The sequence below is a fragment of the Parus major genome, chromosome 6 (assembly GCF_001522545.3).
Source record: "Parus major isolate Abel chromosome 6, Parus_major1.1, whole genome shotgun sequence".
Classification (NCBI taxonomy): Eukaryota; Metazoa; Chordata; class Aves; order Passeriformes; family Paridae; genus Parus; species Parus major.
Genome location: NC_031775.1, coordinates 24,710,259 through 24,737,961, shown reverse-complemented (window position 1 = coordinate 24,737,961; position 27,703 = coordinate 24,710,259). Strand labels below are relative to the sequence as shown.

At 41.3% G+C, this 27,703-nt stretch overlaps 1 protein-coding gene across 2 annotated transcripts; it reads right to left on the bottom strand.

Moving 5' to 3' along the window:
* Positions 1 to 672: 672 nt before the first annotated feature.
* On the bottom strand, positions 673 to 26,258 carry RBM20 (RNA binding motif protein 20). 2 transcript variants are annotated; one of them, XM_033515706.1, is made up of 13 exons: positions 25,017 to 26,258; positions 23,331 to 23,392; positions 23,082 to 23,173; positions 22,655 to 22,746; positions 18,740 to 18,883; positions 17,678 to 17,809; positions 15,795 to 15,874; positions 14,304 to 14,985; positions 12,399 to 12,497; positions 10,320 to 10,989; positions 7,852 to 7,968; positions 7,030 to 7,151; positions 673 to 3,083 (listed from the first exon to the last, which is right to left on the bottom strand). In XM_033515706.1, exons 1-13 carry the CDS (start codon positions 26,205 to 26,207, stop codon positions 2,973 to 2,975), a joined length of 3,594 nt encoding a protein of 1,197 aa, XP_033371597.1. In that variant the 5' UTR covers positions 26,208 to 26,258; the 3' UTR covers positions 673 to 2,972. The 2 variants fall into 2 exon arrangements, with proteins under 2 accessions (XP_033371597.1, XP_033371595.1); XM_033515704.1 differs by having other exon boundaries at positions 14,304 to 14,988; positions 25,017 to 26,257.
* Between the last annotated feature and the right edge of the window lie 1,445 nt (positions 26,259 to 27,703).

Here is a 27,703-nt window from a genome sequence, read left to right as displayed (position 1 = left end):
AAAGGCAGTGGACCTGTAGCTTCTGCTGCACTACAAATAAAGAATAATAACAGTGATACTTTTCTCATTTGAGGTTACCTGGGGATAAAGTTGCTGGAGGCATATGACTTTGATATACAGTCAGCTATGTCTCACATCCAATTAAGCTTAAACCACATGGTCTAACAAGCTCCCATTAGGCTGGTGAGAGCCCCAGTTTGATAGCAGGGTTAGCTTCAAAGATTTGATGCTTGCATTTGTAGTGATTTCCTCCCTTGTGTTCAGTTTGTGCTGAAGGGCATGAAGGGAACTTCATATTCAGATGATACATGACCAGCTAGAGAGCTGCACTTTAGAAGACAATTGCACAATCTTTACTGCCATTTTCATCATCTTACAGCCTGCAATACAAGCTCTTGTCCTAATAGCCCTGTGCTCAATTTTCACCGCAATGTGAAAAACAGTCAAAGGAAAACCCAACCCTTGAAGGAAAAATACCTGGTTTGCAATATTGGTGGGTTTTTTCTTCTCCATAGGGGGAAAAAAAAAACCACTCCCCACAAAAAAATCAACCAAACAAAATCAAAAAAGCCCAAACAAAAAAAAACCAACAAACCCACACAAACAATCAGCCAACAACAACAACAAAAAAAAAAACCCAAAAAACCCTAACCACCAAAACAAAAACAAACAAACCAAAACAAAACCAAAAAAAAACCCAAAAACCCCCAAACTAGATGTTTTAAATGACAGATGGACACAAGTATTAACATACTTCAAGCCTGGACAAAGGAGGATTTAGGCTGCAATGTTTTTAATTTCCCCTTGTTGTTTGGTAGGCTCTGAATCTGGGATGCAAAGAATCCCTCAACTTGCAAGAAGCAGGAATTCCAACTATGAAATCTGAACCTACCTCTGGTAAAAATGAGTGGAAAGCACAGGCCATGGAATGGAACAGGGCTTCAGGCAACAACATCAGGCATCTCTGAGACATACTGCCTGGCTACAGGGTACTTCAGAGAATGAGCACAGCTATTGGCACAAGACATAACAGAACAAATACTTTGGTGGAAGCAGTTTTGGCAATTTAGCCACTTTGCAATATTGTGCAACATCCCTGTCATTCTTAGGGATAGCTAGAACCTTCTGGGAAACTGTTTCCTCTGCACAACATCTGAACAGGACATCCAGCACCAGCAATTTTTACAGAATGTACTGTGATGGATATTAGAGTCAGGCAAAGAATGGAAATGCCTGCAAATCCCCACCTATCCAGATTGCACAGGCATTCTATAAACTCTGGGATCAATCCTGGCAATGGTTTGCATGCATATTCACTTTAGAGCTGACGCCTTGAGAAGACTGACCTAGAATAGAGGCCAGACAGAGTTAAGAATAAAGTAGGTATTTCTTGAAAGGCCTTAAAGGATACACCTTGGGCAGTACAAGAGCCTGGCTAGGGCTACAGCCAAGATGGACCTAAAAATGGTCACAAAATGGATGACTGGTCACAAGGTCTCACATTTTTATAAGTTTTGGTCCATCTACATATTTGGGTTAATTTTCCAATTACAGCTTCAGATTATGAAGTCCCATCCTTGTTGTTTTCTGTCTTCAGTCCACCATTGTTTGTGCTTTTAGGCCTTAAACTTGTAACTACTGTCCTTGGCATCAAGCTGGAAAAGGAATTGTTTTGTCTACCTACTCCGTAAAGAGAGTTTACTGACACTTAATATGAAGCTCAGAGCTACAAACCTAGGCAACACAGAATCTGAAAAATATGAAAGCTAAAACTTAAGGCATAAGTACACAAAGCCCTATTGAAATGAACCAGAAACATGTACAGTGCATTTCAAAGGGACTTTGCAAAATACTAAGCAACGACTGTGCAGAAACAATAGGTCATAATAATGCCAGAGCTGCTGGTGCATCCTGTGTTCTCAGTGCAGCGCTCCATGAGCCATCAGTTGTTGTATTCACCTTAAAAAATTCAGGGAAATAAAATACAAAAACAATATTAAAAATCTGGCATCTTTCCATAAAAACCAGGAAAAATTCAACGTTGCCAAGCTGAGGAAAAGCAAGCTTTAAAGAAAACAAAAAGACCCCAAAAGCAAGGATCTTGAATAAAATGTCTAAAAGAGACATGGTCCAAACATGTGGCACTTTAAAAAGCCTCTCATGAGAGTTTCAAGTCTGTAAGACTCAAAGTTGGCACCCTTTAGAATTATCAAAAAGAAGAGTTTCAAACACAACGGTCCCTGGAGAACACCCTGATCACACCATGGAAAATGCTGAAACCAGAGCAGGCTGGCTGTCAGCACGTGCATCTGAACTGCTCTTGCTGTGCCGGCTTCAGGCTGTGAGATCCCTGCGACAGACTGTGGCTCCCCTGGAATTCACACAACACCAGCAGTGTACAGTCAGTTCTTGACAACACAAACATTTTGTCATTTCACCAAGCTCTAAGACATGGACATGGGTGCTGATGGGGTTTACTTTATGCCATCTACTCACTAGTTTTAGCAAAATGGCTTTAGATACATACGCAATGAGTGAAATGGCTGAAGATATTTTAAGCAACATTAAAGCCTATAAATAGTCACAATCTCCTTTCCTTCCAGCATCCACTGGAGGATGCTGAGTGCTTCTAAGTACTCCACCTGACCTGACATGTTACATCAGAACTAAAACTTTAAGAATCCCTGAGAATTCTGATTTAATCTAGGAAACCACTCCCAGCACGCAGAGTGTGAGAAAGAATTGCTCCACTTCTAACAGATATGCCAGCATTGCTTCACCGTGGGAAACAGTTTCAGGCATTTTGGTTTTTAATGGCACTCTGGGCATAGATGCATGGAACGTGCTCTTTATTTCCCCTTCTCTGTACAGTGCAAATTGACAATTATATCATAGAAATTTTTAAAAAAAGAAAAAAAAAAGAAAAAAAAGTATCAGCATTCACTCATTACAGCTCTTCCAGTTCATCTGCATCATAGTTTTTTCTTTGCAAAGTGAGGAACAATGCCAGCGTCATCCTGAGGCAGAGGGCTGCCTTCTTCCTTCATTTTCAAGCTCTCTTCTGCAAGCTGGGATAGATATTTCTGCAACCACATAAAAAAACCAAAGCATTGTTATCAAAACTGAAAATATTCAGCATGGGATTCTTTATGCCTCTTCAGAGTTCTAACTCTTCCAGCATCTCAAAAGGTGAGAAAGCACAAAGAAGCCAAATTTTGGTGAAAACTCAAGCCAGAAAATATGGCTGTGTCAGGCAAACTACCTGAATATATGCAGAGCCTCAGAAGTTCAGAGGCTTAGTGTGTGCCACAGGGGAAACTGGTGACAGAACCAGGAGGACTCCCCATCAGTCTGTGTAACCAGACCTCACCTTTTCTTTACTCCCCAGTGCTACAGGGCAGGAACTAACTCCACTCAGTCAACTGAATTCTGCTAGGAAAGTACTGGAGTATCAGAACATAAAGTGCTAGAGTGTTCATTTAAAGTTTATATATATTTTAGCACGTCCAGTTCAGAAATACACCTTTTGTATGAGAACATTTTGTTTTAAGGGAATAATCACACTCAGTAATAATTAACACAATTTAGCATTTTGGCTAGAGTATTTACATTTCTTGTGTTTCTCTAAGATAAAGCCTTTCACTGCTTTGGGTATTCAGTGAGATTTAAAAGAACAGACATGGCCAGTGAGCCTTTCAGCCTTTTGGCAGTGCTCTTAGTTGGCAGAGCTGCACACAAAATGGATGATGAATGGGTATGGGCCTCAAAATAGTGCTCAAACTATTTATTCAAGGTCAGCAGACACAGAAATGGATGGAAAGAAGCTTCTTCAACAGCAGCTAGTGCAGAGACACCTGGGAAATTCCAACATAATAATGTAGAGGTATTCTTATTAATGACTTACACACATTGCATACATCATAAGCAAGAATAACTGACCTATGCATTATTAGGATTCATAAAACTCCTTTTATAGCTATTTACTCATTGTTATTTATTTTGAAAATTTACTCATTCTGATTTATTTTGAAAAGACCCTTGCACATCACTGCAAAATTTTCTCAACTTGCAGGATTTTCCCAGAGTAGTATACTCTTTGGCATCCATGGGGAAGAGATTTAATGAGAAATGGATGCAAAAATACTAAAGGCTGTTAGAATTGCCACCTTCTCTCGGGTAAATACAAATTTTGAATATAAGAGGTTCACATGAAAGGTACTCGGCAATGATAATCAATGGACATACCCATGACAAAGTGATGACTGCACCCTTGTTAGTCTGAATAGAGAGATTGGGCTGTGGAAATTACACAACTCTCAGTCTTGATCTCTGGGTGCAAAATTCCATGTGGCAAAATGCCAGAGTAAATGTTACAGTAGTATACAGAGATATAGGGACCATAAAGGCTGGGAGACATGTTCTGTACACCATGAACTGTAATAAATCACTAACACTTGTCCCTGAATCAGATAACCCAAGCTTTTGGGCCTTTTAATAAGCACTGACCAAAATAAGACTGAGTTTTATCCACTGCCTTTAGCTGATATTGCCTGCTATCATGAGTACCACAAATGCCAGATTTGAAGTTCGAAGATTCAGATTAATAAACAGCAAAATTGCAGTCAAGCAAAAACTGTGGTTTTTTTCATTTAAATACAAGTTTTGACAAATATTGCATAAAGCCAGTGGAAAACAGGATGCAATAGTGCACTGAGTTGCCAAGGTAGCTCCCACCAGATGAATGGTGACAGCTTTGTGTAGCTGGAGGAAGTGGAGGAAGGGATGGCAAAAATATGGATTTTTTGGATGTGGGAATTACAGTGTATCAGTAAATACAACTATCACCTGGGAAAATAATTTATTATGATGAAGAGAATTAAAAATTACAAAAAGTCTGCGAGGCTGACAAAGAAACAGCTGATTTTTTTATCAGTGACTAATGTTATTCAAGGGGCATCATCACAGAAGAAATTGACCATTTTGCTTCAAGGCAAAACTGTCATCATATAAACAAGGCTTTTGGAAGAAAATTGGCAAACAAGCTGTTCAGTTTTGCATTCAAATCCAAACACTGAACATATATTTTGGATGTGGCTCAAGGCAATCACATGAGAGACAACAAGTAGCAAATCAGCTATAAAAGATTCAAAGCCATGACACAATTTGGGACACTGTTGTTGTCACTGGATGATGGCATTTGGCATTCAGGAAGGAGAACAGGAACACTGCAGCAGCACTCTCAAAGCTCCACTACAGTCAGAGCCCCTAGTTCTGTATTGGTGGATACACTCGTTAACTTGTATCATCACAGAAGAAGACTGGTATTCCTTGCAGAATTCATAAATGAGGATTATGGCAACTAAAAGGGCTCCAGTAACACAACAGTGACTTGAAATTTCCTAAGTTTCCACTTGAGCAGGCAAAAGTTGGACGAGACATTTACTTCCTGTATTTAGTAAGATAAGAGGTATGGCTCAACAGAACAGCCTGTTTTTATTACTGCATTTGGCAGATTTAATTTTAACAGCTTTTATAGTCTTTGTTCCTTTATCTCAAGTCAATGTTAGATATCTACCACAGTACTCATGGGAAATGTCTTAAGATGGAGAAAAAGAGGTTGTTTTCACACTAAGTCAGTTTTAGTTGGGTCTGTTCTTTATGACTTCAACAAAATAAGTTAGAAACTTGAAAAAAACAAAATGCCTCTTCTTCCCATGGAGCCAGTTTCCAGAGTCAGGGGCAGGAGTTGCAATTTTTCTTTAGTATGAGTTTCTAAGGGACAGACTTGCATGGGATGCACAGCTTGCACTGTGTGGTGCCACCTCTGGTGAATCCCTCTGGACTTTTTTGTATGAAGCAAAAAAAGGAATGCAAACTGGGCACCTGTTTTTCAAGCTTGCACTTGGAGGGTCCATTATGAGCAAGCATCAAAGCTCTGCAGGAACCCTTTGGAAGCCAGAGGCCTTTGTATGATTACAGCTACGAACTTCAGGAAAGCCAAGAAAATTCTCCCAGAGAAATTACTTGGCTGTGAGCGTCACTAGAAAAGTCAATGCCTATTAGCCAGCTAAAGAAAGAGAGCTATTACTTGAAGAGAAGCAGAGTTACCACATTTACTGTGGGCAGAGGGAAGGAACAGAGAAAGGAGGAGCAGCTCTGCTTTGCTCTGCCATGACTTTTGCTAAGAATATGAGAATGTCAGCACAGGTGTGTGTGTGTGTGTGTAGTGTACACACCCTGCTCACAGGCAGGGACTGGGGGTGGTAGCCAAGACCATCTCCTCTGAGGATCCCTGAGCACAGGACAGGTAATGCTCAGGCTGTTGTGACTGAGTCTATCAACCATGCATCTCAGAAACAATAAAGGCAGGTCTTTGATTGAACTGCAGGCACATGTGGTCTCTGTGTGCTGTTATCAACTGCTGACATGTTTTGTTACATTCTCATGGAGCAACAAGCATTGACATGCTCCTGCATATCCTGATGGAAATTACTCAGCAGTGGTGCTGTGCACACAGGGAGGGGATTTCAGCGGGTCACAGGAAATGCCTCGCAGAGCCCGAATGTCACACGGAGCTGCAAGCTGAAACACGCTGAGAAACCCACATGAATACAGAAATGGGCCTGACTACACTATCAGATAAATGCCATGTTTAATGTCCTGACATTAAGACATACTAAAGGCTGCTGCTGTGGTCACTCCCAGTGACAGAAACATCTGGGACCCTCTGAAACAGGGAATTAAAGACCTGAATTGCATGCTGTGCTAGTGACAAGGATCAAATGTATATGAGAAGATTAAATTGTCAGCTGGCCTCATTTTACCTATGACCCAGAAGCTGATTTCAAGGATCTGAGAGTGAGAAATTAGCAAGCTAATGATTGGAACTACTGAAAAGTTTGCTTACCTGAATTTCACTTCATCTGAATTCTGTCCACACAGTAAGAACCAATTTTTTATTGCGTCATCTACCTTACATACAAACTACCCCATGAGCTTGTTGTTCAGTAGCTTTAGGTGTGTTCTTACCTGGAGATTTTTGTAGTGAACAGTACTCCTGCAGTGACTTGTCTTTGCTGTCTCTTCACTTGTATAGAAGAGTCCACAGAGCTTGCAGTAAAACCCAGTTCTAGGCACCACAAATTCCACACCTGTTGAGAAATTCTAAATTATATTAAAATGTCAGTTTAAATCCTACCCCTCCCATAATAAACTTGTTTTCAAAGAAAAAACATGCTACATAGTTAAATGTTAGGAATAGGAAGACTGAATCCTGGATTCACTCTTCTAATTTCTCTAATTTTGCAATATTGAGCTGCACTTTAAAATCCTGTGCATTGAAAACACACTTTTTCTCTTCTCTCTTAGATACACATGCTTTAAAATCTACCTTCTCATAATATTGACTGGAAACTTCACTCTGTAACCTCAAGGGCTAGAAAGGCAATAATACTTTTTAGCAGTAAATTCATGTTTAAGTTACAGGGATTGCTTTTGAGGATGTATGTCTTTCAGGTATTTTGCTCATAAACAGCATTTACACAGTAAAGCAAATACTTTTGCTTATACTTTTATGGCAAAGACTTTTAAATTACTAAGTATTTTTTCATAAGTATTTCATATATAGTCCAAGGGAACTTATTTCATCTCATCAGCTGCCTTTTGCCATTCATTTGGAATGAATTAGCAATGATCTAGAATCAAAAGCCTGTTTCTTTCAACAGCTACCCGTCTGTCATATACCCTGTTCCTTCTCTCCTCACATCTGTTCTGAAAAATAAATATAGCAAGTAGCCTTAAAGTGACATCTTGTTGTAAGCCCTGGGTATTGCAGGGGGCGGCCCAACGTACCCAGGGGAATGCTGAGCTCGAAGACGTCCTCTTGTTCCCAGCCTGGTGCAGAGGGCCTTTGTTTAGAGTCTACCTCCGGGTATTCCAGAGATCTCATTTCCAAGAACCTAGAATTTGCTTAACAAATGAATAAATGTATTGAATGAAAACAGTTTATTAAAGAGACATTTTTAAACTTCTTGGGAACACTTTCTGGGTGGATCTATAAATGAAATAAAATCAGGGAAAAAATGCTTTTCTATTCAAATCAGAGTCCTGTTTAGTGCAACTCCAACAGCTGTACTATGGTGTGCAGTCACTTTGATTTCTCCCAGTAGACCATTTTTCTATTTCTAAGTTAATGTTATGTTTGGAGGGGTTTTTGTATTTTAATCTCTAAATAGAGTTAAATCACACACCTCTGGCAGAAGCACAGCCTGACTGCAGCTTTGTAACCACATATATTACTGCATGACCCAGTGGTGCAGCTGGGCTGACACAGGGGCTGCTGAGATGCTGGGGGCAGCAGGACCTGATGAATACAATTCCCCAAACCAGCCTTTTGTAGGATCCTTGCAGCATCATTACCACCTTCTCCCTGGAGCCACTTTTCTTCCATCCTCACCTCTCCAAGGGATAGTTCCTGCTTTAAGGCTTTCAGCCACTAAAAGATCTTGGTTTCTGAATAGTAGGGCTGGGATGGTTGGTCCCTGCTGGCTGACATTAATGGACACAGCAGGAGATTCAAGATGTGGAAATACTGGATTGATTTGCTGAGGCAGATATAGCTAGTCAAAAGAACAGATGCTCTCCCTTATCATGACTTTTATCATAAGAATTACTTTTATTTAAAAATAGAGAAATTTTCTATCACAGAGCCATAAAATTACAGATAAACTGGTCTGATTCCTCTTCTTCAGTCCTAACATCAAAGAATTACCTCACTTACCCTGACAAAAGGTATTGCATTGCAAATTTTGCCTAGATAAGGGATATATTTTCTTATAAAACAAACATATTTTGCCCAAACCAAACCCTTCCCATCTTTCAAGTCTGTAGTTCAAAGATCTGCAGTTCCTGGCTATGAGAATGGATTTTTCTTTACTTTTAAATATGTCTATTGCATGATTTAGAAGAAAATAATATAAAATCCTGACTGGTTGGCTTTCAAATTAACTTTAAATCTACCCCAGGATTCTAATACTGCAGCAGACAACCTGAAAAGCCCCCAGCAAGCTGGTTAATTTTCCTTAAGACACCCAGGACCTGTACAGCAATTTAAGTCCCACTTAAATTTTCTGTGCTTCTGAGCTGGCAGCTGCATTTGTAGAGGGCCTAGAGCCTTGGAGTGCAGATTCCAGATAACAAGTCCATGTCAGAAACCTGGGAAGCATGAGAGGCCCTGGAGCTTCCAGGCTCCCTGCTGACAAGCTGGAAGCTGAGATGCTGGAAACACTAATAAATATGCTCTTGAGACACCCAGTTCTTTCATCAGCTGGCTGCCCAGGAAGCCCAGGAGAGCCAACTTTGCCCTGCCCAGTCCCTTGGCAATGTTATCTCCAAATATGCAAAATCTGGTGTCTTCAGGCCAACCAGGTAAGTATTAAAAACCAATGAGTTTCAAATCTGGCCTAGAGGAAGAAGTTAGCTCAAAATCAGATGTTCACATGAAATGTTTTCAGCACTGCACTCTCAAAAATCTTCCATTAGCTTCTTTTCACAAGCCCTTGTGCATCACATGGGCTCTGGTAGCAATTAAAAAAGAGCATTTCTGACCAATGTTGTTTTTCACTTCATCTTACTATGAACAGCGCATTTGCTCAAGTATCTGACAAGGAACTGAACTGACTTTCAGACCCTCAAGATCCCTCTTTTCCTGAGAGCTAAAATATAAATAGTTAGCTATGATTACATTTATTGACATTATCCCACAGCACATCCTATCAGTTATATTAAAGGCAGCATGCAGTAGATAACAGGACATGATAAGGCAAGTCCTGGCAAAAGACATGTATTTGCATGAACAGGGACTGAGAAGTAACGATCTGTGTGTGATATCCATGTTAATAATGCTTCAGTACAGTGTGTAAGAATACCCACCTTGTCCAGGAGCCAGCCAGACATTACAGATACTTTTCTGTTGACCTTCTGAGACTGTCACTCAATTCATTGACAATTCAAAATAAATTTAGCAAGGCACTGAAAGACTTCAGCTAAACTCATGTGAACCTTGACATAATAATTATAGCAGCTTATGCCTTTCAGAAAGCTTGCAAGCTGCTTATCATATTTCTTTTACACTATTCATCTAAGAGGCTCTAATGGTTTAGCTTGGCCAAAGGCACTGGGGTTCTTTTACTAAGCTGCTTCAAGGACAAGCCTTGATACTATTAACAACACTTATTCTCGTTAGCAATAAATTTCAGTCTACCCTCAGAGAAAACATTCAAGGCTCTCTGCAGGCTGAAGGGAAAAAAAGTAGTAGTTACCCTTGGCCTCTGGACACTCTTGGCTTCCATGTCTTGTTTCTTCACTAGCGTTTTTAATGAGTGTTTCCGTAACTTCTCTGCTCTCAGCCCCTTGTGATCCCATCTGTTTGTAATCATCTATAAATGTATCAGGGAGCTGAAGAGTCTCTTCTTTCAGATGAACAGAAGGTATATGGTGATCTTCAGGCTCTAAATGAGTGTCAGAGCTCTTATCAATTTTTCCTTCCTTCTGCTGGCAATCAGACTCCTTAGCAGATTGGTCTTCTTTCAATTCCTCTGGCTTCTGTTCAGGGTCCAGATTTAGGCTTGATGCTTCAGTTACAGCATCATCATTATCATCATCCTCATCATCTTCCTGACAGCCACTAGAAGCTGCACTGCCCTTTGCTGTTCTGAAGTTTGTTTCTAAAGCTTTATGGGCAAATTTGTCTTCACTCCTGGTTAAGTGGCTGTGGTCGTTTTTCAGTTCTAACACGGTTGACATACAGGGACACATTTCTGAAGCAGCTTTATTTTTTTGATCAACTGAAACTATTTCTTCAAGCTCAGTTATATCAGGCTCCATAATTAAATCATCTTCTCCCACTTCATCTACTGTCACTAATTCCTCCATGTTAGCAAGATACCAGGTCTCACCTTCTATTTCACTTCCACTCTCCCAGTCTCGGTCCTGTCACAAAGATGTAAAACATTTGAGAGATTGGTGATTATAGATCATCACTGTTAAAAAGTGGGCCTTGAAACCAGGAAGAACCTTAATATGGCCATATCTAACTCCTCTTGTATTTTAGTTTCAGAGTGATGTGCCTTGGTGTTGTTATTTTAAACCTTATGGACAAGGACAAAAATTCTCTATTGAATTATCACATCAACTTCCCTTTGTGAAAATTCTGTAACTGCCTTGGGGATTACAGTCTCTCCAGTCTCCTGCTTCTTGTTTTTCTGTAAGCAGTAGAGCAAGGCACAATGTGTTACACTTTGTTATGCAATTGATGCAGCTATGTGATCCCCTTCCTCTACCTCCATCTCAGTGTAATGAAAATATACTGAACCCCATTCAAGCTACTGTGGCTTTCACTTTGCTGGACCAGGTCCTTTAAATTCACATGGTGATTGAGAAAACATGGCTTCCTTCTGCAGTCATTTCCTTCCACCAGCAAGATCCCTCTGCCAGGGAATGTGCTGGGAGCCACTAGCCTAAACCTTAGGAAAAAGAAGGTTTACAGTTATACTCCAAGGTACATATTCTGAAATACCTCATACATGCAGTTACTGAGTTACAGGACTCAGGCACTAATACTGAACTTGAGAAATCTTAGAATTAAAAGGTATATCTTACTTTTAAGACACACTTGCATCTTAGATTTCAACTCCCAGACTCCTTGTGTACACATAATCTATTAATAATCTGTATTCTCCCTAATGTTTGGCCATTCCCACACTTCCCCTCCTAGAATCCTAAAACAGCATGAAAACTCTGTGAGCTGGCACTGCTCTTGCCAGGAGATCAGTTTTCTGCAGCAACAGATATCAATATCTTCCATATCTGACCATCAACCCATGACCCTACAGATATGAAGCTGGAGGAATTCCAGGGACATTGCTCTCCCCAATTGCAATGCAGCAGCAGGGGTGCTCTAAAGGCATTATTTAATTAAAACCAGAAACAATCAGGAGACTGCTATCTATAGTTCATAAGGCCAGTGTTCTAAAAAGCATTCATCATAGTCCCCTCTTTCCCCACTAACTGACCACATCTCCTATTTTTGGGCACGGTTTGCAAAGTTACCCAGTTCACTTGGGCATACATTCCTCACAGCTGCCACTGCCAAGTGCTATGTATGTGAAGCAATGTACATGAGCAAAGAGTAACTAAAAAAAGAGTTCTGGAGACTTCAGGAAAAGCTGTCCCTTAAAGCAGAGGTCAAGATAAGGCAAGTTAATTTGGACAACCTCCTTCCCCGAGCCCTTTATGTGTTTTTTCATAAGGGGTTAATATTTCATTTGGGAGAACGTGCTACCAAACCTGGGATTTAAATTATTTTCTCAAAGAAGCTACACCAAGAATGTGTCACCAACCTTCTCTTTCCTTGTGTTTTCCAGAATCTCTCCAGATTCTTTTTCTTGTGTATTATCTGAAGGTGAGCTCTTCACTGGAACTTGCTCCTCTTTTTCAAGCTAAAATAAATACATATAGACGTATAGCAACACACAGTGGTGCTCTAGTATGTTTCTATTCTGGGTTTAAAGAAGCAAAGTCACTCACAAGGTCACATTCTTTATTTCTAAAGTTTATGCAAGTCAACTAGGCTGTGGGAAAAGACTCAACAATAAATTCCATTAGCAGAGCTGCACAAATACAAATAAAGAAAAAGAATTTTAAACAAAGTTAGAGGTGTAATTTATATCACAGAATTGGCTAAAAGACAGGTGGGGGAGAATGTCAATTCACTAAAATTTCCAGCCTCCACTCTTCTGTTCTCTACCCACATTTGTTATGTTGGCTCAGATGCGGTAAGGAGAGCAGCAGTGTTAAAACTCTGCAGAAGACCTCAACTGTTTTGTTTATTGACATAGGATCCATTGAAAATTGAATTGGTGGTACAGTTCATACTTTAGAAGAACAAAACCACAGTACTACCTGGTATTTAGTAAAAGAGGGACAAAGCAAAAGTGAGTTCAAGACATACAAAACTATTTCTTACTATAAAAATAAATTACTAGCAATAGTCCCCAGAGAGCCATGTCTTTAGCAAAGCCTCTGTAAAATAACTTGGAAAACATGCAGAGGAGTGTGATTTAGGATGTGGTCTGACATTTCTCTCTGACATCTCCTCCCAAGAAACCATACATCATAGTAAAATACCAGCCAAAGGAGAAAGATGATAAAATGTGGTACAAACATGCTTATCTATGGCAGTGCTGCTGCTGGTTACAGACTAGTGAGTTACAAATATAGGAAATTCCACCAATTTAGCCCCACATGAAAAGAAGGTCAACTGGAAACAACCAACAAAGACACAAGAGATGGAGCCCTGGTCAGCCAAGCAGCTCTGCAGCCCCTTGTGCCAAGAGCCCTGGGGGTGGATGGCAGCAGCTATCCCTGGGGGACTCCAGGGGCGGCAAGGTGGCCAGGAGCCAGTAACCAGATCCCCTGGGGTGGGGATGTCAGTATGGGCTGTACTGAGACTGAGCAAATGAGGCATCTGGATGCATTCCCCCTCCACTTTTTCCCAGTGGAGAATCAAACCCACAAACATTGCCACTTCACTACTGGAAGTATTTTTCCAGAGATTGCATAATTTTATAGGTGAGCTGATTCAGTGGCTTCTGTCACGGGAAGAGATTTCTGCCAGAACATTGAAGGGAGTGGTGTGAATTATCCCTGCCACAGCTGAGGGTAGGGACACATGACTAGTAGAAATAATTGCTCTGTTGAGTTATCCAGAAAGAAACAATTCTCATTAAAAGTTAATTCACTATTTTGAAAGTATAACAACCATTTCCCTGTATAAATACTGTGCAGCTCTGTAAAGTATTACTTAATTTCCAGCTAACTCAGTTCTCCTCACTGGCAGTGGAAGCAGGTGATGGATGCAGAAAGAGCAGCTATGGGGCATTCTGCACAGAGTTAGCAGGACAACAATTGCCTCTTCACACACAATCTGCATGCAAGTAACAGACTGTCACTTGGTTTTGTTTTCAGTTCTCTGTCCCTGTCCCCTCATTTGTTACCCAAAGGTTCTATGCTAGAACACAGAATGATGATGTCCATATAACCAACACCATGACAGTGAAATAGATCTGTATGGTCTAGGCAAGATGACTTCTCAAGACTTCCTCTATGACTACATTCCCTAATTTTATCATGGAAAAACACTTTATATTGGTGGCACCCACAACAAATGCTGTAAGATATTTCAGAAAATATATTACTTCAGCATTTATACCTCTTCTTACATAAACTTTCAGATCTCTATTTACCTCGTTCTCAGTAGGTTTGGTTTCCTTCACATCACTGCCTTCAACAATAGCATCTTCTTGGTCTTTTTCAGTTTTCTTCACCTTATTCTTATCGCTTTGTTTTTGTCTGGAGCCCTCAGATGCTTTGCTGTGCTTCTGTTCAGCTGCCTCCTCCCTGGCAGTGTCCTTGCTGTAAGAATGCCTGTGTTCCCTTAACTTTGCCTCTTCCTTTCTCTTAGATCTCCCAGATAAATCCTGCAGCTGCCTCTGAAACTTCTCAGATTTTGACTTAGAGGATTTTCGGTAATAGTCATCTTCCCTGTTCTTGTAGCCAGATAAAGGGTGAAGAGACCCAGGTGAACCAGTCCTTAAGTATTTTTCTCGGTGTCCTCTGCCTCCTTCAAGCTGTTCATCCAAATCAAACTTATCCAGTTGTCGGGAATAATGTTTCCTCTCGTGTACCCACGTATCAGTCCTGTCTCTCTTCTCATCCCCATTTTCTCGCCATTCTCTGCTATCTCTTTCCTCTTCCCGTCGAGAATAGGGGGACTGATCCCATGCCTCTCTCCCATTTCCCCAGTCGGTCCTGCCGGTCCCCAACGGGCTGTGTGGTGAACTGCAGGAAGTGAAGCTGGGCGTGTGGGATCGAGGTGACAGTGAGCGGCTTATGGGGCTGCGGGAGCGGGGCCTCTCAGTGCCATACCTGCTGCAGGGGGAAAAGGCAGCTGTAACTGGCTGACCCACTGTTGTCTACCAATTCTTGTACACTGGAAGCTCATGGGGACTGCCCTGGGGACTGCGAACCTGAGACCCCAGGCCTTTCACAGACATGCACTGCACAGCTGCAAACAGTGAACAGGAGAAAAGGCAGTGTCATAGCCACAGAGCTTAACTAAATCCCCACAGAACTGTCAAGAATATATTCATTCATTCTTAAAAGCATCTCATAGGGGTTTAGCATTAAAAGCCCCATAATATGTTAATACCTTTACAATGACCCTAATGTGTATACCCTTAATACTCACTCAGCTAGGGCATCTCTGACACAAAAGTGACAAAGGCCACCTGTTTAAAAGTGATGTTTTAGGACTGTGATTTCTCTCCAATTTTGCTGAAAGTTCCAGAAGTCAGAGAGATCAGAAATGTACCCAAATACATTTTAATCTGAACTGCCTCCTTCCCATTTGGCCTCAAAGCACCCCCCCAGCCTTTATGCTTTTCACTCAACAGGAAGGAGAGTAGAATAGCTTCATTTTTGTGCGCTTCACATTTCAGATATATTTTCTGAGGCATAAACAGTAAGAAAGAGGTATTTTCTTAACATGCACAGTTTCAGTTGGATCTCATCATACAGACCCCTGTACCTGCTATTGAACTATATAAAAATATATACTATTTTATTAGTGAAATCTGAATTAGGAAAGGCAATGAAATAAGAAAGGGAAGCACACAGATAATTCTTCTACCTGTAGGTTTACAGACTTCAAATTCCAAACTTTAGAGAAACTTTACCTGTCCACTTCACGTAGCAGGTCCCTCTCTCTCTGCGAGTGGATGTCCTGGATTATAGCAGCCACATTCTTACCTGGTCTCTAATAAAAACAAAGACACTGTTTAGCATGCGGCTCTATTCTCCAAGCTGATACAGGTGATTTGTCCTTCAAGAAACAGTATCTGTGCTTCATTCAATTTCACTATAACTAGAAATATTTAGTTTCAGTGCTGTGGTTACACTCTCTTTTGCAGTTGCCTCTCAGCAGCACGATCAAAGCAGTAAAATGATCCAAACGGAAAATTTGCTCCATTACGTTGTAGCACTCTCTCTTCATACTTGGCTACTCTAACAGGCTTTGAAAACTAGCTTGCTCTCAAACCTTCTTACACAATCACTACAGAACATTTCCTAGGAACTGGATCTAAGAGGAAACAAAGCAGACAATTTTTCTGATACAGAATCAAATATGTATAGCAGCTCATCTCTGATCCTCTAGGTATGAGCTACCTTCTCTTGATCTCAGAGTCACTCATTCTGGAGTATAGCTCTCAAGGACTATGTTTAGACAAGGAGAGCTTCAGACAAGCTAAGTGCAAGATGTATACTGGGGTGTCAATTACCCCTAGGTAGGATGCACTACACAGGCCAGAATGCCTCAAACACTTGGAGCACACACAGATGAGCAACATAATCATGCAGGAACTCAGCAGCTTGTAGCAGTATATAGCTCATGCATATTTCCCTCTTCATATTTTTGTTTCCTTTCTTGTGCAAAGCAAAATAATTCCATGACCTGAAAAACTGAAAAACATTGGAGAAGCAGAAAAATCTTCCTGGAATCTAGGCAAGCTATCACATTCTCCTGGGTAACTCCTGCCTCTCTGTCAAGGTGCACAATCTCCACCACCTAACATCTGAACCCCTCCCTGTACCACATTAGGAAAATCTGCCCTGATTTATGAACTCTTGGCAACTCCTTTTAAGTCCCCTGGAACTAGTATACACATACAGGAGAGAGGCTTTTCCAAAGGTCAAGTCAAACCATCCAAGTTCCTCTATTTTTTTCCCCCAAAAACTCATAAAAGGACCCTTAACATTAAATTGGAACATTACAGAGCTGTTCTATAAAACAACTTTGTACTGTGTTAGGTAATACAATATGAAGCTTTTAAGCTCTGCATTGCCAGTTCTGGTCCAAGTCACCATGAAATAAAATTACTGTCTTAACATTATATGGCAGTATATAAGCCTCTATAAATACTTTCACAAGAGCAACAATCTTTGGACATCACTCAAGCATCCACAACAGAAGCGTCATACACTCTACAGAAAATCTAAATAATATTACTCTGTTTTGACTTTATTTTAAAAGAAAAAAAAATAAAAGATCTTGCTTTATAACCTAGGTCATTCACAAGAAATAAAAATAAATCAGCATGCTGTTTAGTCCTGTTATCATTGCTTGGTGTCAAGACTGTGCTATGGCTCAAGCATGCATGCAGTGAAAAAAGCATTGTTCTGGGCTTAACGCCTGACTAAAGGATAGAACCATCTGATTCTTGGTGACATGTTGTATCTTACACATGGCTGTCTTTTAGACCTTTGTTAGACCAAGCAATGTAGGGAGCCTGCTCACAAAAAAGCTCAGAAGGGATTCCTGAAATAATGGTAAGAAAGGATCAGAGAAAATGTGGTCTCTTCCAAGAGTTACAATTTAGAGTAAGAGCAAGCAGCTAAGTGTAAAACATAGATAATATAGACTCAATAATTTATTTTTATTTCTTTTTCCATAATAGTAAAGCATTAGTTAGAAACCAGTAATCAGCAAGAGTATTTTAAAATTTATTCTCTAGATGTGCCATAGAAACTCACACAATTTGATCAGGAATGACCATCTTACCTTCAGCTGCAACTCCTTGTATCTTTTAGACATTCTAATAAGTAACTTGTCATCATTAATCATAGCAGGTTTTTCTTTGTAGTACTGTACCATGGCTTGGGCTGCTTCACTGTAAGCCATTTCCAGAAAGGCCTAGCACAAATGGAGAGAACTTTACAATCTATTGCATAATTAAAAGTACAAAGTATAAGAGAGAACAAGCAGCACAATAAATTTTCTCTGGATTCTTCTCATGCAAAATATCTTGACAGTACAAAACTGGGTAGCTTTCCAGCCTGAAGGTGAAGTGATAACACTCAGTCCATTTCTCAGTCTTTATTTAACTGCAAATAATGGTTTTAAACCAGCTATTAAAGCAAATATGTGACCTTAAAAGTTCAGTTAAAAACTAAATGGCTGGTATTTAATATTTCTTGACTGGCAGTGTTCAAGGCCAGACTGGATGGGACTCTGAGCAACCTCTTTCTAGTGGAAGGTGTCCCTGCCCATGGCAGGGGGTTAGAACTAGATGGTCTTTAAGGTCCCTTCCAATCCAAACCATTCTATGATTCTGTGATTTTTAAACATTACAATCTCAAACATTTTCCACTGGCATGGAATCTACATCCATCCATTTTGTGTTCTGCAGGAATGTGAGTGAAGATAGTCTATTCTTACCAGCTTAAACCACTGGTACACTTAAGCTACTTAGGGTAGACTCAAGCTGCTATAAAGAACAGGAGAAGTCTGAAAGTAACCCTAGCAAATGGCTGCGAGAAGGCAGGAAGTAATTGACTTAAAAAAAAAAAAAAATAGCAAAAGTACAGTTTTACAACACTTTTTCGTTGAGATTGTTGGGATTTTTAAACAAGAATTTGTTTAGATGTGGTCATGTTTATGTCCTCGTCTAATTCAGTGACCACCAACTTTTTTTTTTACTTTAAGAGTGGTTTTCATATATTTAAGTTTCTATTACTAAATAAGATGTTCCCCCCAAATACCCTATCTTCATATTTATGTCTTCATATCTTTATGTCTTTATGCCAATAGATATCAACACTGGTAACCCCAAATGTACAGTACCTGGTTAGTAGATTTCATGAGGATATAGTTGGTGACCTTCCCAAATGGGAGGCCCAGGTTAATGACATCATTCTCTGTGCAGCTTCCCTCGGGGAGGTTGCAAATGTGAACAACTCGACCCTGTGTAGATTTCCTCTGGGGAAACTGAGGAAAAAAAACCAACTCAAACCAATGTTTTTGTCTTAGATATTCTATCCATTCAATAACATCTTACATTTCTGAAAAAAAATTAAATTAAATGAAACAAGTTTCAAAGGAATCTCTGTCCCTGGACTTTGCAAAGTCCAGAGAGGATTTCTAGAAAAGAGACTGTCCTCCTAAGATGCTCCACCATATTCATGCAAAAACTAACTGCTCACTGCAGTCCTTGCTGGATTTATGGATATTAGAAACAAGTTTAGGTGACTACATGGGTGTTCAGGATAGCAGGGACTGAATTTAAATCCTTCTTCATGGAACAGACTGGGCCAGGGGTAAAAGTGACCCCTCTTAACTTGTGAGAGGACACACAGCTGTACCTGGGGTTAGAAAACCTGCTAATGTCCCCTCTCACTGCAACAACATATGGGAGGAGGGACTCCCTCCTGGGGGCACAATGAGCACTGGACAATGAGGACATGCAGAGAGGCAGAGCTCCCAAACTGGGCTGGCACAGTCACAGAGCACTGGAGTGGTGATCACTTCCCAAGGGAAGTCTATTTTGGAGTGCTGGGGCAGTTCCGAAAGAGCCGCCCATCTCCCTGGCATGGAAAGCAGGCTCTACACTCCCTGTGCAAAAGGCATCAGGGTACAGCCAGAGAGAAAGTTAATTTACCATAGCTAATGACAAGCAAAATATCAATCACATAGGATTAAACCTTTCCGAACCATCTCTATGTTTATGACCTCTGCATTAGGATTTTACTGAAGAAGTAACTCTACCTTCAGTTAAAATTGTACCATTCAAAGGAAGATGCAAATCATGTAATCTTGTGGGATCAAGTTCACCAGAGCCATCACAAATGTTTGGCTTGTCAGCAAGTTCACAAGTTACAGAGCTAATGTTATCTTATTTACACCTTCATCCTGTTGCCTTCCCTCCAGACTTCACCACTTAACCATTTGTGTCTTTTTGCTGCATTAGGACCCTGCATTACACAGTGATCTGCTACTTAGCTTGCATCTCACAAAGCCCACCCAGGTGCACAAGGTAAGTCAAAGAAGTGCAAAAGTTCAGAAGTAAGGTATTTTTTCTGGCAGAAAAATAACAAAGGCCTGATCCTGAAAAAAAGACGAAGCAACTCAACTCCAGTAGAACAGAAAATGTTGTGATGTCTGCATGCATCTGGAAAGGCGGCACATAGCACAGAAAAGAACACTACTACAGCTAGAGGAAAAGGAAACATCAAATGCTATCCCAGTGTAAGAACACCCCAGGTCACCAGTCATCTTCTGTTTGTTTCATTAGATCTGTTAAAAGATGGTATGTAAGATTCTATTGGACTAGAAAGGCTCAGCTCTTTCTTGCCTTGGCTCCAGAGGCCACATTCCCACACACAGCCCTCAAATACATTAAATCAAACAACTGTAAGATGCTGCCACTTCCCCTCAATTGGCAATGGCTTAAATTAAAATGCTATGCCATAAACCTGCTGCAGTTCTTGATTAAGAAGTGGTCACATACTCATGCCAGAAGTCAACAGGCTGTAGCAATAATCTTGCCAGCTGATTGCAGTTAAACTGGATCCATTCATTAAACAGAGCTGTAAATCACGGCCAGAAAAGGAATATACACCTTCTGTATCTACAATCAGGAAGTCAGAGGAGCTGTTGTATGCCAGGTGTTTAATGTAATGTTCAATAAGAATCAAAGTTAACTTTCTTGGCAACCAATGTCTACCATGGGTTACAAATACAGCTGCATGGCTATTAAACAAAGAAATCTAAAAAAAATTATTCACGGCAGCAAAATGCACCTCATATTATTTATAATATCATTTCACCCATCCAATTTGGTGGTTTTTTATTACAGCTGTTTTCTTACATTTGTTGTTGTTGTTTCTTGTTTTTCAAACTATTTTCCCTTTCTTGAGCTTCACATGAAATTTTTCTAAAGATAGTAAGAAACTGTCAATCTCATCCCTCCAGTGCTAATGGCTCTCCACGCCCAAGTGAAGACTGGTAGCACTTGCCTTTTACAGAGGGATAGAGTTATTTGCAGATGGACAGCACAGAGCAAGCTCTTCCAGAAATCTGAACACTTTGTTTATGATTACATGCAGGGTCAAGTGTAATCTCCTACTGCTCAGTTAAATGGCAGCAGCTTAGCTGAAAGTGAATACTACCGTGCAAAGGTGCAATAAATTATGAGCCACCTGGGTTGCAGAGTGAATGACAGCTGGCAAACTCAGTCTTAACACCTCTAATATAGCTCCCTGTTCATCCAATAGCCTTCTGAAGAAAAAAAGGGATTTACAGCGTCCAGGAAAATCAAAGTTATTATTTCTTTAATGTCTCAAAATACTGCAGGTCATTCAGAAGGAGGACTTCTTCAGGCAGCTTAAATGTTAAACAGTGACAGATTCTAAAGAAAAATGACACTGGTATTAGCAGTAATTTCATTTGTTGTGAAGTTGACAGACATGATGAAAAGGAACATTCCAGTGCACCCACTGCTAGTCCACCTCTGACCTTGGAGGCAGCTGTCATGAGCAGCTCTGCTCTTTGCTTGCCTGCACTCACAGTGTCTGTGACAGGCAGAAGCTGAAACCCCTTGAAGTAACCTCTTGCACAGTAAAACTGTGTAGTAGGAAATGGGTTGGATTAAGGAAATCTGGGTGACCTTTCTTCAAGCAGTGCCTGATGTGAACTGGAGTATCACAGGGACACAACTCAGCCTGGCTTTTCAGAATGTCTGAGACTGCATCAGGAGAGATATATACATAAAAGTTAACAAGGTGAAAACTTGAACCCTTGGATTACTGCTGCTATTCCATGAACGCCCTAACATAAGTCCTTGGTGTGTCCAGCTCTAGTTGTAGCTTTCTGATATGTGATGTGTTTCATTTTAACCCTAACAACTTTGGATTTTCATTATGAATATAGTTTGCTTTTATTTGCCTTTTTTTTCCCTTCTAAAATATTTCTGCTTTGTCAGTGTAAGAACCCATTTTAACATTGATTCTTTTTTCTAGCATTTTTGATTATAGAGATAGGAATTCAAGTGTGCATTAGAGCAGTATAACTGGGGACCTGTGTTGATTGCAGGGCAGGGACTGATAAACCTAAACCATGGAAGGCTCCACATCAAAGCAAACTTGCTGAAAGGCTACCAGTGACAGCAGAGGATATAAATACTACACTAAAATAAACTAAGGAAAAGTTAGTCCAGTATAATGAACTGATATGGGACCTCCAGGTGAATAACACTGAAGCTGCAGCCACTGTCTTTGCCTCTATTGCTACCTGGGAGAAGGACCTCAGCATGAGAGAGGCAGAGAGCAATTATACTACAAATAAATAACCAGAGAGACAAAAGGTTGCTTAATGGGGTTAATACTGAAGGTAACTGAAAACTAATCCAAATCTTCATTCCAAGATGAAATTGACCTTCCTGGGTCAAAAAGACTCAGACAAAGGTGGGGGAAAGTCAATGGAAAGCACACACAAATCTATTTACCCACTTCCCCAGATAACTCTGACAAGCAAACAACTTTTAGCACTGGAAAAGAACAAAGCAAAACAGAAACTACAATGAAGTTCATATTTGGTAAAAATCAAAAGCACAAAAAAACATACAGAGAAGTTGAAATAACAGAGTGAACATTTAGATTATTGTCTAAAATAAAGCCTTCAAGGTTTTCATTCCAGTAAGCAGAAGTGGCTTCTACAAGGATCTCAACACAGACATCAATTTGCTTAGGTACTCACTCTTACCCCTGATGAAGGAGAAGAAAATGTAGGACCTGGCTGGCCAAAGGATCTTGCTGGTGTAGCGATAAAAGATGCACCAACATTTGGTGGATAATCTAAATAATGGATTACACACATTTCATTAAAATCTTGGCTCATATTAATTGCTCGGTAAGAAATGCCCCATTTACATAGTAAATCATTTCATAGTCTTTAGACCAAATTATACACTGTTTTTGTTGTACTATGAAAACAAGTTATTGTTTGAAAGAAAAATAAATTCATATTTTAAAGGGCACTGTATTGTCTTTCACTCTTTTTTGTGCACTACTCAAAATTTTTCCTTGGAAACTTCTATCACATTTCATTTTAAAATGCAGTTCTCCTCAGTGACTGATTTCCCCTTCAATTAAAAAAAGTGTTTTTAACTATTGCACATACAACCATTCACCTTCAATACTAGATGGATTGAAAACTGCTGCATTATTTGGTGATAAATGCAATGTTCCATCTGCTGAGCTTAACATACACCGGATACCAGTGCTAGAAAAGAAAGAAAAGAACTTTAGGAACATGAATGATATGACAAAAATATTAAAGCTTAATTTTTAGGCAGTAAATTCCCAGCAGAAAACCACTGAAGTAAGGGATACTCTGTTAGCAATTCAGTTTGAAGAATTCACTTTAAAATAATACTTACTTATCTGAAAAAGCCATACATTTTTGGATGTGAAGACTTCCCTTAATGTGCTGATCCCAGTCCTGTGTTGAAACAAAGAGATGATGAACACAAGAAAAATCCTGAGATAAATTTACAAAAGATTATTCCTCCATTCAGTTTACCTTATTCTAAAAGCAATGCTGAGATGCTGAAGATTAAACCATGTGATGTCAGAGCCAAGCACACCTTCTACCAATGCATTTCCTGATTCGTTATTTGAATGTTAAATTATCAGTCTGCAAAAGGAAACCTCCTCTGTATTAGCTTTTAAATTCAGTATATTTCTAGTAATGAAGTTATTTCACTCTTGCTGAAGACCTCATCCTGCAAGCTGCTAAGCACCCCTCAACTCCTTCAATGTCCATAAAGAAGGTGTTTAGTATACAGGACAACCAGGACAGTACTTACTATTTCACTAGATCAGCAACATTTGTCAAAGTACATTTAGCTATTTACATTTCTATGATCCAGTTGAGGCAGTGCATTAGACACCCAACTAACATATCTCCTGAAACTCACTGCAATGGCATTCCTCCTGCCCTTCTTAAGTGTTTAATGAAAAAAAGAAATGCCCAGCATGCCCTAAACAGGGGTTACTTCAGCTCATCCCTGCAAGCTGCAGTAACCAAAGGAAAACATTTTGCAAGCAGTTGCTAAAAGAATAAAAGGTAAATATGAAAGCAAATATATTCAATTATCCCAAATCCCCAAGGTGTGTAGGGATCAGGTATTATTGAATTTTTTGGCAATTTTTCTTCCTATGTACGTGCTGTTATAATTTTATTGTCAGGCCACCAGCAGCATGAGAACACATGCCTTTTTGGTTAGGTGCTGGTCCTGTGATGTGACAGAAAAGGTCATGAAGACTTGTTGAGCAGGGCTCACCATTAGGCCAGAACAACCATGGATGGCTGTGGGGCTCAGAGGGCCACTTAAGTGGCCTTCTCCAGACCTGACCTATATAACGTGATGTACAACACACTGCCTGGGAAACTGGGAAGCTGTTTCTTGAGGATGAGGTTGAATTTGGAGCTCCCTTGGCAGTGTGAACAGAGAAGTGAGAGAGAGCACAGTCTGTACCACATGTGCTGAACAGCTTCTTGATTTCAGGTAAAGGTCCCTGGGAACCTTGAGCCCTAAATTTTCCTGTGAGACACAAGGAAGAAAAAATTCTTACAGAGGAATAGTTAAAATAATTTTATCAAAAAAATACACTGTTTAAGCAAGCTGCTTCCATGACGCTGTTAGAGGGAAGCATTTGAGATCAGAAAAGGAGAAGTAGATGAAACTACAGACATGGAGTTGTGACACTGGCTTGAGTATCAAGGGATCAGCTTCAAGCTCCTCCCCGCCTCGCTCCGGGCGCATGAGGTGTGCTACGACCTCGGCTCAGACCTCACGTTTCTCACATCACTGCTGTAATCTCACCATCTTTCACGGCAGGATGTGGAACAAAACTGGATCTCGAAGCCCCAGTAACTGCCATGAAACAGATGTACCATACCCTCAGCAAAATTATGGCCCTTTGTTTCTGCGTCTCTCAGGGCACCTCTGTGGTGATGGACCCTGGCAGTGAGGGGTGGCAGGAGCTGGTGGCCAAATCAGTCACCTGACAGCCTGTTCAAGGGTCTGAGCTGTGCCCAGGGACACCCTCAAACCACTCACCTTCAGATCGAAGATCTTCTTGTCGCACAGGGCACAGATGTGGGGGAAGTGGAGAGGGGCCACGCCGCGGAGGTCGCCAAGCTGGTGTGGTGGCAGAGAGCGGGTGGGCAGATCGGGTGTGCCACCACTGCGCTCCTCCTTCTGCCTCATGCGAGGGCTGCCGAAGCTCTGCGCGCTGTGGTTGAGGCGGCCGAAGGCAGGGGGGGCGGCCGTGCTGAACTTTGTGTCAGGTGTCGGCTCTTCGGGGTTGTACAGCTCGTTTCTTATTTCATACTGCTGCTGACTCGCTGACGGCCACAGGCTGTCGCCGGGCATGAGGTCAGGCTTGTTTTGGCTGGAGAAATTAGGGATATTTTCCCACTGGTTGCTTGTACTGCTGCCATGTAAGACAGGGCCGGGATCTCCTTTCAGATGGGAGCCCGTGTGTGGGCCGCTGGGGAAGGCCCGTGCTGCCCCATGCTGTGCTGCCGCCCCGTAGGACTCCTTGGGAAATGTCGCTGCTGCCTCGTGCTGAAGCTGGCCAGGAGCCCCAAAGTGACTCTCGTAGCGTGGCCCTGCTGCTGAGGTGGCAGCGTGGGTGCCACCAGCAAGGAAGCCGTGCTGGCTGGACTGTTCCCCCTCTGAGGTGAATGCCTGAGAAGCGGCAGTGATGACATTTTGCTTGTTGTACTCATAAAAGCCCCCTGCAGCAGTAGACGTGGAAGCACCTGCCTTGTTGAGACCCACCATCACGGGTTGCTGGCCGGAGGTCGGAGCCATGACACTTCCAAAGGGATTCATGACAATTGCGTTGGGAGCCTGGACGGCTCCCAGACCTCCCCCAGGGGTGGCTAAGGCTGGGCTCTGGGCAGGAAAGGCAATGCTGCCAGAGGGGAACCTCGTGCCGGAGATGCCGGGCCCCTGGGGCGGGCCTGTGGTGTGACCCTGAGGGGCGTTCATCACCGTGGGGTGCCTCAGCTGGTTGAAGAGTGGCTGGGACATGGCCACTTTGGAGAGCACCTGGTTGAGGACAGTGGCAGCGGCCGGGTTGTTGGTGACGGCGGTCTGAGCCAACTTCAGCCTGTGGAGCGTGAGCTGTGCCTGGAGCTGAGCCAGCTGCAGGCTCGCTGACGAGGGGAGCAGGGGGCTCGGGGCGCCGACAGAGAATGGACTCTTCTCCAGGAGCTTGGCAGCACTGCGAAGGATCAGCATCTGGGTTAGCCAAATTCACCCCACGTCTACCTATGCTCACCTCCTGTTAAAGCCTAGCATGGGATACAGAGCTGCTTCCAGAGATTTAGTGTATCCAGAGTCAGGGAAAGCAAAGGAGTGATTCAAAATGTATCCACAGCACACCATCTTCCCTTCCACATCTGCTGCCACATCTCTTTCAATCAAAAAGTTAACTGGTAGACAACTATGCCAAAGATCTTGCTTTAAAACCCTTATTTCATCCCTCATCAGTCTCTGGATCAAAGTTTCAACTCATTTTAAGTACACATAGGACTTAAGTTTCTAATGAAGACCAGGAATGGAGGCCTCCCACACCATCCCCGAATCAGCAACTTTTCTCCCTCTTTGCACTTCATGCAAACCTCCAGCCTCCCTCGCTGAGACATCACTGATCCTGACTGCTTTTGTGATATCACCATTATTCCCTTTTCCCACAAAGCAGGAGGATGTGAAGAAAAGGACATCCAATGGGATTTTAAAGTGAGCTCCACAGGTATTTCCCACCTAGCACATCTGGCTGCATAAAGCAAGATTAAATATTCCACATGCATTTATTTTAATTGTCTACAGTTCTTGTGTTACTAATCTGCACAGCACCCTGTTCTGTAGCAAAGCCTGCAGTTTCCCTGTTGAGCAAATGCAACTATAGAGGAGGAAAAAAACTGAAATGAGAAGCAACTACAAACAGGCTGTCCTGAGGAGTTTTCCCTGTTCAGCTGGAGTGTAAAACAAAATTTCTGCAGTACCAGCTGGTGAAAATTAAGGTCTTTATTCTTCCTAGAAATAAGAGGTATACTGAGTGTTGTCCTTCAAATCTTATACATGGGATGAATAAATGACTGAATTGCCTGCTTGAATTCCAGAGCTGGGAAAATAAGAGATGAATTTTTCAGGCATACAGTGGTTCCTTGCTTTGGGAAACACCTTTGAGACACCTCACCAGTTCACAGCACCACCGCCAAACCATCATTTTCTTGCTCCTACTGGAAAAATGTTATCCTTCACTTTCCACCACCTCTGCTCACAGACAGCACAGCTACTCAGTGCATTACAAATGGCTGTTCATTCTGACAGTGAGAGCACAGAGCACTCACACAACAGGGATGTGGTCCAAAGCTCAATTAATTTATATTGTAAAAATGTATTGAGTTTCAATTGAGGCCTTTCAAAGTAGCAGGAGCTATGCATCAACCACCATGCAACCCTCACTGTTAATAATTGGCCAATTTGCTAAACTGCATGGATGAAGCTGTAGTTAATGATAAATGTCTTGTCAGCATGCTACATTTGAAAACCACAAATTAGGAAAACATCTGCTGAAATCCAAAGTATGACTAAGAGAAAATGAATGGGTTTCATATTTAACATTTAACTTCCACTAGCAACTGCAAGGCACATCTGTCTCCCAAAATACAGAACACCGTTTGGATAAATGCATCATTATGTAATGACATGACTCCCTGCCAGCACAGGCT